Here is an 11,376-nt window from a genome sequence, read left to right on the forward strand (position 1 = left end):
TTATCAGTTGCTATGTTTAGCCTGGGTGATGTTCTATAACTATAGCCAGAAGAGTCATTATCTGTTGTCATATTTTGCCTGGTTGATGTTCTTTAACTGTAACGATAAGAGTCATTATCTGTTGCCATGTTTTGCTTGGTTGATGTTCTTTAACTACAGAGAGAAGAGTCATTATCTGTTGTCATGCTTTGCCTGGTTGATGTTTTTTACATCCTACTGCTACCAATAATATACTTTTTTTCTTCTACAGAGTAAGATGTTCTTTAACTATGGGCAGAAGAATCAATATCTACTGCAATGCGTTGCCTGGTTGGTGTTCGTTACATCGTGCTGTGCAGACACAGAGATCCGGGTTATAAAGACGTTTTCTCCTGTCGGACCTCAGATGTGTTTACTCGCCTGTCAACGCCACGGAGACTGTGATGATTACGAGTTTACAGCAGATAACCTGCAGTGCGTTCTCTTAGATAAGATGGAGACCACTCTCAAACCTAAAGGTGAGTTTACAGCGGACAGCCTGCAGTGTGTTCTCTTTGACAAGATGGAGACCACTCTCAAACCTAAAGGTGAGTTTACAGCGGACAGCCTGCAGTGTGTTCTGTTTGACAAGATGGAGACCACCCTTAAACCTAAAGGTGAGTTTACAGCGGACAGCCTGCAGTGTGTTCTGTTTGACAAGATGGAGACCACCCTTAAACCTAAAGGTGAGTTTACAGCGGACAGCCTGCAGTGTGTTCTGTTTGACAAGATGGAGACCACCCTTAAACCTAAAGGTGAGTTTACAGCGGACAGCCTGCAGTGTGTTCTGTTTGACAAGATGGAGACCACCCTTAAACCTAAAGGTGAGTTTACAGCGGACAGCCTGCAGTGTGTTCTGTTTGACAAGATGGAAACCACCCTTAAACCTAAGGGTGAGTTTACAGCGGACAGCCTGCAGTGTGTTCTGTTTGATAAGATGGAGACACCACCCTCAAACCTAAAAGTGAGTTTACAGCGGACAGCCTGCAGTGTGTTCTGTTTGACAAGATGGAGACCACTCTCAAACCTAAAGGTGAGTTTACAGCGGAGAACCTACAGTGTGTTCTGTTTGACAAGATGGAGACCACTCTCAAACCTCAAGGTGAGTTTACAGCGGACAACCTGCAATGTGTTCTGTTTGGCAAGATGGAGGTCACTGTCAAACCTAAAGGTGAGTTTACAGCGGACAGCCTGCAGTGTGTTCTGTTTGACAAGATGGAGACCACCCTTAAACCTAAAGGTGAGTTTACAGCGGACAGCCTGCAGTGTGTTCTGTTTGATAAGATGGAGACACCACCCTCAAACCTAAAAGTGAGTTTACAGCGGACAGCCTGCAGTGTGTTCTGTTTGACAAGATGGAGACCACTCTCAAACCTAAAGGTGAGTTTACAGCGGAGAACCTACAGTGTGTTCTGTTTGACAAGATGGAGACCACTCTCAAACCTAAAGGTGAGTTTACAGCGGACAACCTGCAATGTGTTCTGTTTGGCAAGATGGAGGTCACTGTCAAACCTAAAGGTGAGTTTACAGCGGACAGCCTGCAGTGTGTTCTGTTTGACAAGATGGAGACCACTCTCAAACCTAAAGGTCAGTTTACAGCGGATAACCTACAGTGTATTCTGTTTGACAACATGGAGACCACTCTCAAACATAAAAGTGAGTTTACAGCGGACAGCCTGCAGTGTGTTCTGTTTGACAAGATGGAGACCACTGTCAAACCTAAAGGTGAGTTTACAGCGGACAGCCTGCAGTGTGTTCTGTTTGACAAGATGGAGACCACTGTCAAACCTAAAGGTGAGTTTACAGCGGACAGCCTGCAATGTGTTCTGTTTGACAAGATGGAGACACCACCCTCAAACCTAAAGGTCAGTTTACAGCGGACAGCCTGCAGTGTGTTCTGTTTGACAAGATGGAGACCACTCTCAAACCTAAAGGTGAATTTACAGCGGACAGCCTGCAGTGTGTTCTGTTTGACAAGATGGAGACACCACCCTCAAACCTAAAGGTCAGTTTACAGCGGACAGCCTGCAGTGTGTTCTGTTAGACAAGATGGAGACCACTCTCAAACCTAAAGGTCAGTTTACAGCGGACAGCCTGCAGTGTGTTCTGTTAGACAAGATGGAGACCACTCTCAAACCTAAAAGTGAGTTTACAGCAGACAGCCTGCAGTGTGTTCTGTTTGGCAAGATGGAGGTCACTGTCAAACCTAAAGGTGAGTTTTCAGCGGATAACCTACAGTGTGTTCTGTTTGACAAGATGGAGGTGACTGTCAAACCTAAAGGTGAGTTTTCAGCGGACAGCCTGCAGTGTGTTCTGTTTGACAAGATGGAGGTCACTGTCAAACCTAAAGGTGAGTTTTCAGCGGATACCTACAGTGTGTTCTGTTAGACAAGATGGGGGTCACTGTCAAACCTAAAGGACAGTTTACAGCGGATAACCTATAATGTGTGCTCTTAGACAAGATGGAGGTCACTTTGAAACCTAAAGGTCAGTTTACAGCGGATAACCTACAGTGTGTTCTGTTTGACAAGATGGAGACAGCTGTCAAACCTAAATATGGGTTTTAGACCATTCACAATATGGTGGACGGTCGGTCTAGGATCGATCTCCGTCCATGGGCCCATAACATTGACCTGTTTCTCGTTCCAGCCAGTGCACGACGACTGGTGTATAAAAATGGGTTGTGCTATCGTGTGCGTGGAATTATGCATATAAAAGATACCTTGCTACTAATGGCAATATGTGTGAAAATTACCTAAATGTTTGACATTCAATAGCAAACAATTAATATATCAACATATTCTAGTGGTGTAGTTAAACAAAATAAACTTTAACTTTATGTTAGCACAAGACAGTGTTAAAGGTACGTTATATAGAGAATATTTTATAATTTTGGTCAAATATCGAGTGAAGTTTGCAATCATATCTCACGAGTTGCGCTTGCGAGATGAGTGTGATATGATTGCAAACTTCACGAGATGAAATATAAATCATATTTGACAAAAAATATGAAATATTCTATTTATTATATAACTTTTGGCAATTTACCTTTATTTTTAAAATGCCAGCAACAAAATAGTTCCGGCTTTCTTACTGTGAAGATAATACTTTCTACAGTGACGATAACACATGGAAGTATTTACTTTAAAATGTGTTATCGTCACTGAGTAACTGATAACACTTTTATTTCACTGATACTTTAAGATATGTCACTAAATGTTATATAATAAAACAATGTTATGACCGTTCCTATCAATCACAGGGAAGAGGAGTCATGATTGACTATCAGTATTACTTGTTTTACAGTGGAGTGCGGCAATCTGACCGTACGTGGTGGCAGTGTCAACAGAGTTAGCGGCATAGTGCAATGTGGCAGTCTGTTTGAGTTCTATGGACAAGATCCGAAAGCTACCTGCACTGAAACCGGCGAATGGAAAAAACCGAATGGGTCGTGTGAAAGAGTCAGATGGATAAACGAGGTAGTACTTTTAATGAATGTTCATAACGAGATATAGGACGAAAACGATAGAGAACAGCGAACATAGAGTGGACAAGAGAGAGAGAGAGAGAGAGAGAGAGAGAGAGAGAGAGAGAGAGGGGGGGAGAGAGGGAGAGAGACAGAGAGACAGACAGACGGACAGAGTGAGACACTTGAGAAAGAGAGAGACAGAGCGAGAGAGAGAGACACACACAGAGAGAGACAGAGAGACAACGAGAGTTAAAAAGATAGAGAGGGACAGACAGACATACATACAGAGACAGAGTGAGAGAGAGAAAGAGACAGAGCGAGATAGAGAAAGAGAGAGAGAGAGAGAGAGAGAGAGAGAGAGAGCGAGAGTTGTGTGTGTTTGTATGTGTGTGTATGAGTGTGTGTGTCTGTGGTGAGGTGTGTGTGTGTGTGTGTGTGTGGTGCAGTGTGTGTGTTTGTTTGTGTGTGTGCGTGTGTGTGTGGTGCGGTGTGTGTGTCTATATGTGTGGTGAGGTGTGTGTGTGTGTGTGTGTGTGTGTGTGTTTTGTGTGTGTGTGTGTCTGTCTGTGTGATGTGGTGCGGTGTGTGTGTGTGTGTGTGTGTGTGTGCCCGTGCGTGTATGCGTATATGTATATTCAGAACGTTTTTGTATGTTTAATTTCCACTTTACTCTTTTAGACCCCGCCTCTTTCTGTCCTCGTGCGGCGTGGATTTACCTCGTTGTCCCTGAATGGTACATGCACGAGTTCCATGGACGGGTAAGAACGAAATTCTTGGTATATCAAAGGCCGTGGTATGTGCTATGCTGTCTTTGGGCCTCCTTGTCTTGTTGAACTGTTCTAGTCTTACGTATGGATAGTACTTGGTTTCCTTGATCTATATCTAAGCCAGTGCACCACGAGTACTTTATTAAAGACCGTGGTATGTGCTATCCTGTCTGTGGCTGCTGCATATATATCTGAAGGACAAAGCCGTGATACATGATCAGGGCCGTATCTCCGCACAATGGCATGGCATATAAAAGACCCCTTGCTACTAGTGGAATAATCCTGACCTGGATAGAGGAGCCTGCCCAGGCCAGCACCTGTACCCATGACAGGCGTGCGCTACAACAGCTTGATCAGAATGTGCACGTAAAACCATATGACCTGACCTGACCTAGTGGAACAAATGTAGCGGGTTTCCTCTGTAAGACTACATGTCAGAATTATCAAATGTTTGACACCCAATTACAGAATGACCAATAAATCAATGTGCTCTAGTGGTGTCGTTAAACAAAACACACTTTGAACTTTATCTCTTTTTTGTCGTGTATTTTGATTGCTTGGTGTTGGTTTTAATGTGACAAGTTTGTAACTGTTTTTGTTCTTGATCTTTCTTTCCAGTGTAACAGCCCGATATATACCCCCCACCCCGCCAAACTATACCCGGGGTTAAAGTGGGTGGGCTAGCCTGTTTTATAATCCTAACCCAAACCCTAACCCTAACCTTAATCCTAACCCTAACCCAAACCCAGATCCAGACCCAAACCCAAACCCAAACCCAAACCCAAACCCAAACCCAAGCCCAAGCCCAAGCCCAAGCCCAAGCCCAAGCCCAAGCCCAAGCCCAAGCCCAAGCCCAAAACCAAGCCCAAAACCAAGCCCAAAACCAAGCCCAAAACCAAGCCCAAGCCCAAGCCCAAGCCCAAGCCCAAGCCCTAGCCCTAGCCCTAGCCCTAGCCCTAGCCCTAGCCCTAACCCTAACCCTAATCCAAACCTTAACTCTAACCCAAACCCAAACCCAAACCCTAGCCCTAGCCCTAACCCTAACCCAAACCTTAAATGTAACCCAAACCCAAACCCAAACCCAAATCCAGACCCAAACCCTAACTCTAACCCTAACCCAAACCTTAACCCTAACCCAAACCTTAACTCTAACCCAAACCCAAACCCAAATCCAGACCCAAACCCTAACCCTAACCCAAACCCAAACCCAAACTCTAACCCAAACCCAAATCCAGACCCAAACCCAAACCCAAACCCTAACCCTCATTTTTTTAATTATTACCCTGTATACAAAATAAATAAATAAATAATCTGTACTAGAGGGGTATAAAAATACTAGGCTAGCCTGTTTTATACCCCGGGGTATATTCTGAGCTAGTCCAGTTTATACCCCGGGGTATAAAACAGGCTAGTTTGCCGAGGGGTATATTTTGGGCTATTACACCGGGCGTGTGTTTATGTTTTTGTTTTGTTGAGTTTTGTTTTGCTTTAGCATATTTTCGTTGTTGTTTAATTGGCGATTTATTTTTCGTTTTTAATCAGTACATCTTTTGACTATTAACGAGTTACAATTTCAGGAGATCAAAATATCTGTTTTAATTTACGATAAAGTGTCTCTCTTTAAAAAAAACAACAACAACAATTTAGTCGTTGAAATGGCAAATATCCAACGATAGTCTTGTTTATCAGTATCGGTATTTTGAAAACCGAACATAACCTTTAAGGGGAAACGTGATTATATTAACAGTTCTGTTTAAAAGGAGAAATTAGTCATCACATTTGGAACCCCCCCCCCCCCCCCCCCCTCCCTCCCTTTCAGAAATCCTGCATCCGCGCCTGTTTATACATTATAGATTCGAGGTGATCTTTGACGACGACAAGAGGAATATATTTCAATGGATTTTCAAACCGGGAGATAAATGCGACAGGTCTAACCAGTGCAACATAGTAATAAAGAGCAGCATACTTGAGTTGTTCATCCCGGTGCGCAAATCTAATCCGTTCTTCTTCAACTCGAAGTTCTACCTTCTGCTCCTCCTCAACAAAGAGAACGTCACGGTATTTTAAACTAAACCCTCCTAGCACTCTCGTTCACTCTATAGTCTCGTTTACTCTATAGTCTCGTTTACTCTACCCTAGTCTTGTTCACTCTATAGTCTCGTTCACATTATAGTCTCATTCACTCTACCCTAGTCTCATTAACTCTATAGTCTCGTTTACTCCACCCTAGTCTTGTTCACTATATAGTCTCGTTCATACTACCCTACTCTCGTTCACTCTAAAGTCTGTAGTCTCGTTCAGTCTATAGTTTCGTCCACTCTACCCTAGTCTCGTTCATTCTATAGTCTCGTTCACTTTATAGTCTCGTTCACGCTACCCTACTCTCGTTCACTCTAAAGTCTTGTTCACTCAGTCTATAGTCTCGTTCACTCTACTCTAGTTTCGTTCACTCTATAGTCTCGTTCACTTTATAGTCTCATTAACTCTGCCCTAGTTTCGTTCACTGTATAGTCTCGTTCACTCTATAGTCTCGTCCACTCTACCCTACTCTCGTTCAGTCTGTAGTCTCGTTCAGTCTATAGTCTCGTTCAGTCTATAGTCTCGTCCACTCTACCCTAGTCTCGTTCATTCTATAGTCTCGTTCACTTTATAGTCTCGTTCACTCTACTCTAGTTTCGTTCACTCTATAGTCTCGTTCACTTTATAGTCTCGTTAACTACCCTAGTCTCGTTCAGTCTGTATTCTCGTTCAGTCTAGTAGTCTCGTTCAGTCTCGTTCACTTTATAGTCTCGTTCACGCTACCCTAGTCTCGTTCAGTCTGTAGTCTCGTTCACTCTACCCTAGTCTCGTCCACTCTATAGTCTCGTTTAGTCTATAGTCTCGTTCACTCGTCTCACTCACGGTTGTTGGGTTTTTTCGTGTTGTTTTTTGTTTTTGTTTTGGGTTTGGGTTTTTTTTTTTGGGGGGGGGGGGGGTAATATATTTGTTAATTTTTAATTAGTCTCGTTCAGTCTCCGTAGTCTCGTTCACGTCTATAGTCAAATTCGTGACACGCACACACACACACACACGACACGCCACGCACATACCCACACATAGTCGCACACACACATATACACACATACACACACACACACACTAACACTGACACACATACACACTAACACTGACACACATCGTTCAGTCTATATAGTCTCGTTCATACACACACACACACACTACCCTAGTCTCGTTCACTCTACGACACGCACACACACATACACCACACACACACACACACCACACACACACTGACACACATACACACACACACACACACACACACACACACATAAACATTTAGCAATATCAACTGGATATGCATTAAACACTCCAGACTGCACCCGAGCACTCCAAAACATTATGTTGGTGTTTATAGGACAGTATATCATTCTGTCTTTTATATATATACCCTTGTATATATATACGAAATATATATGTTGGTTTTATACAGTATATATATATATATATATATATATATATATATATATATTACTCTCTTCAACAAAAAGTAGGGTAACTCTAATAAGAATTTACAGTTGCCAAATTTGTAAGGTATATTAGCTGTGGGGAATGGTTATATGATAATAGTGAATTAATTAGGCAAACATTACAACCGGTAGTTCAGTATTACAGTAGGTTTTATGACCACCAAAGATCTCGAAGGACGATTGGGGTCAGAGTTGAAATTTGAAAGTTGACGGTTTTTTATCAGTAAATCGCAAATTCAAACAATAAAAATGACGAAAAACAAAACAATAACAACTGTATGATCAACAGAATGAAAAGGTTGACAGAAATAATGTTCCACAGTGATTAATGAACCTTCCTGGAAATTGTCAAAAACGAGAATGACACACCACGCACGTGTACGGTGCAAATGCGTGATGCATGTGCAAACTATTGTATGTGTTTCGGTGTGTTGATAAACAGACCTGAACGTTCTTTACTTAGATGTCTGTGGTCAAAACGTATGGTTTAATATTTAAGGTTCCCCTACTTTCTTTTGAAGAGTATATATTAAATTGTTAGTGTGGATGATAAGGCCGACTGTTAAGATACATGTATTGATAACTATTAACAGTTACAGACCCAGACGTTAAAATAAACCAGATATGGTAAATTCGACGAATTTACCATATCTGGACACAGACCCAGACGTCAAAATACACCAGACATGGTAACTTCGTCACACTTGCCAGACCTAGACAAAGACGTCAAAATACATCAGACATGGTAACTTTGTCACACTCGCCAGACCTAGACACAGACGTCAAAATACATCAGACATGGTAACTTTGTCACATTCGCCAGACCTAGACACAGACGTCAAAATACATCAGACATGGTAACTTTGTCACACTCGCCAGACCTAGACACAGACGTCAAAATACATCAGACATGGTAACTTTGTCACACTCGCCAGACCTAGACACAGACGTCAAAATACATCAGACATGGTAACTTTGTCACACTCGCCAGACCTAGACACAGACGTCAAAATACATCAGACATGGTAACTTTGTCAGACTCGCCAGACCTAGACACAGACGTCAAAATACATCAGACATGATAACTATGTCACACTCGACTTACCTAGACACAGACCCAGACGTCAAAATACACCAGACGTGGTAACTTTGCCACACTCGCCAGACCTAGACACAGACCCAGACGTCAAAATACACCAGACGTGGTAACTTCGTCACACTTGCCAGACGTAGACACAGACACAGACGTCAAAATACACCAGGCATGATAACTATGTCACACTCGACTTACCTAGACACAGACCCAGACGTCAAAATACACCAGACATAGTAACTTCAACACACTCGCCAGACCTAGACCCAGACTCGGACGTCAAAATACACCAGATGTGGTAACTTCGTCACACTCGCCAGACCTAGACACAGACCCAGACGTCAAAGTACACCAGACATGGTAACTTTGCCAATTTCGACAGACGTAGACACAGACCCAGACGTCAAAATACACCAGACATGGTAACTTTGTCACACTCGACAGATCCAGACCCAGACTCAGGCGTCAAAATACACCAGACATGGTAACTTCGTCACACTCGCCAGACATACTCAGACCCAGGCGTCAAAATACACCAGAAATGGTAATTTCGTCACACTCTCCAGACCTAGACTCAAAATACACCAGACATGGTAACTTTGTCACACTCGCCAGACCTAGAACCAGACCCAGACGTCAAAATACAGCAGACGTGGTAACTTCGACACACTTGCCAGATCCAGACCCACACCCAGCTTTGGAGTGTTTTGGGCCTAACTGTGTTATTTCTTTGTCAGTTGCAGGTGAACGGTCTTAAGTTGAAGACAGTGTCCAGAAAGAAATTTGGACTGACACGTGACGTCCAACATATCTACATTGACGCTGCAGCAACAATCGTCATTGATGATATGAAAATCGCCTACTAATGACGTAGCGACACGTGACGTCCAACATATCTACATTGACGCTGCAGCAACAATCGTCATTGATAATATGAAAATCGCCTACTAATGACGTAGCGATGATCGATTAAGTTCATAATCGGTTGTCGGGTAAACCCCCCCCCCCCCCTCCATACCCCCCCCCCCTCCCCAGGATTTTGTTTTTAATTTTCGGAAACTAACTAGGGAAGAATTAGAGCCACACATTAGTGAAATGTGTAGAGTCTATTCTGGATATCATGATATCAGTTAAAGTCTGTTATGTTTAACGATACCACTAGAGCATATTGATTCATTGATCATCGCTATTGGGTGTCAAACGTTTGCTAATTTTGACACAGTCATAGAGGAAACCTGCTACATTTTTTGTTCTATTAGTAGCAATAGATATTTTAGAAAATAAAAGTATAACAATTATTTAAGAGTAGTGATCCTGCTAAGTTGCCACTGTGTAATATAGATCAATGTAATTTCATATAACGTGTTAGGTAAGTAACTGGTTTATCATTTTGTTGTTAGCAGACTTAGTGTGCGTTATAATTAAATCTTTAAAGATAGGTCCAGGTATCAGTTAACATACGAAAACCGGCCTCGGTGGTGTCGTGGTTAAGCCATCGGACATAAGGCTGGTAGGTACAGGGTTCACACCCCAGTACCGGCTCCCACCCAGAGCGAGTTTTAACGACTCAATGGGTAGGTGTAAGATCACTGGACCCTCTTCTTTCTCACTAACAACTAACAACTAAACAACTGTCCTGGACATACAGCCCAATGTAGGTATTTTTACAGGACAAATTTCTAATGGATGTGAATATGCTACCTAATTTTAAGAAATATTTGAAAACAATGTGCACTATATCACTGCTTTTAGGTTAAGGAAATGAAGGACATGGTTTGTTTAACGACGCACTCAACACATTTTATTGACGGTTATATGGCGTCGAACATATGGTTAAGGACCACACATCATGGGCGTACATAGGATTTTGAAAAGGGGGGTTCCAATACGGGGGGGGGGGGGGGGGTGTGTTCCAAAATAGATTGCAGAGATATTGGGCATATATTGAGTAAATATAATAATGTCAGATATCAATGTCAGATATATTAAATTATAAAAAAAGCGATTTCAGGGGGGGTTCGGTCGAACCCATCGAACCCCCCCCCCACTATGTACGCCCATGCACATATATTGAGAGGAAACCCGCTGTTAGCAGCAAGGGATCTCTGATATGCACCATTCCATAGACAGGATAGCAGCTTTTAAGTTAAAGCAGGCTAACTGATCAATTTATTCCACCAACAAATAATCAATGTTTGGCTTCTGACTATGAATAGTGAACCAATGGAAAGAAAGAAATGTTTTATTTAACGACGCACTCAACACATTTTATTTACGGTTATATGGCGTCAGACATATGGTTAAGGACCACACAGATTTTGAGAGGAAACCCGCTGTCGCCACTACATGGGCTACTCTTTCCGATTAACAGCAAAGGATCTTTTATTTGCGCTTCCCACAGATAGGATAGCACAAACCATGGCCTTTGTTGAACCAGTTATGGATTACTGGTCGGTGCATGTGGTTTACACCTACCCATTGAGCCTTGCGGAGCACTCA

General features: G+C 42.6%; 1 protein-coding gene across 1 annotated transcript; it reads left to right on the plus strand.

Annotated features, from left to right (window-relative positions):
* Positions 1 to 123: 123 nt before the first annotated feature.
* Positions 124 to 9,863, plus strand: LOC121373640. The gene is made up of 5 exons (XM_041500340.1): positions 124 to 497; positions 3,325 to 3,497; positions 4,166 to 4,245; positions 6,108 to 6,312; positions 9,615 to 9,863. Exons 1-5 carry the CDS (start codon positions 257 to 259, stop codon positions 9,741 to 9,743), a joined length of 828 nt encoding a protein of 275 aa, XP_041356274.1. The 5' UTR covers positions 124 to 256; the 3' UTR covers positions 9,744 to 9,863.
* Positions 9,864 to 11,376: the final 1,513 nt, after the last annotated feature.

This window comes from Gigantopelta aegis, chromosome 5 (genome assembly GCF_016097555.1).
Source record: "Gigantopelta aegis isolate Gae_Host chromosome 5, Gae_host_genome, whole genome shotgun sequence".
NCBI lineage: Eukaryota > Metazoa > Mollusca > Gastropoda > Neomphalida > Peltospiridae > Gigantopelta > Gigantopelta aegis.

What these genes read in the sequence shown, in the direction of transcription:
- LOC121373640 (XM_041500340.1), top strand. Translation starts at nt 257, where the DNA reads ATGTTCTTTAACTATGGGCAGAAGAATCAATATCTACTGCAATGCGTT. An exon ending in GAGTCAGATGGATAAACGAG is followed by an intron (nt 3,498 to 4,165) that starts GTAGTACTTTTA and finishes TTACTCTTTTAG; the next exon opens with ACCCCGCCTCTTTCTGTCCT. An exon ending in TCAACAAAGAGAACGTCACG is followed by an intron (nt 6,313 to 9,614) that starts GTATTTTAAACT and finishes TTTCTTTGTCAG; the next exon opens with TTGCAGGTGAACGGTCTTAA.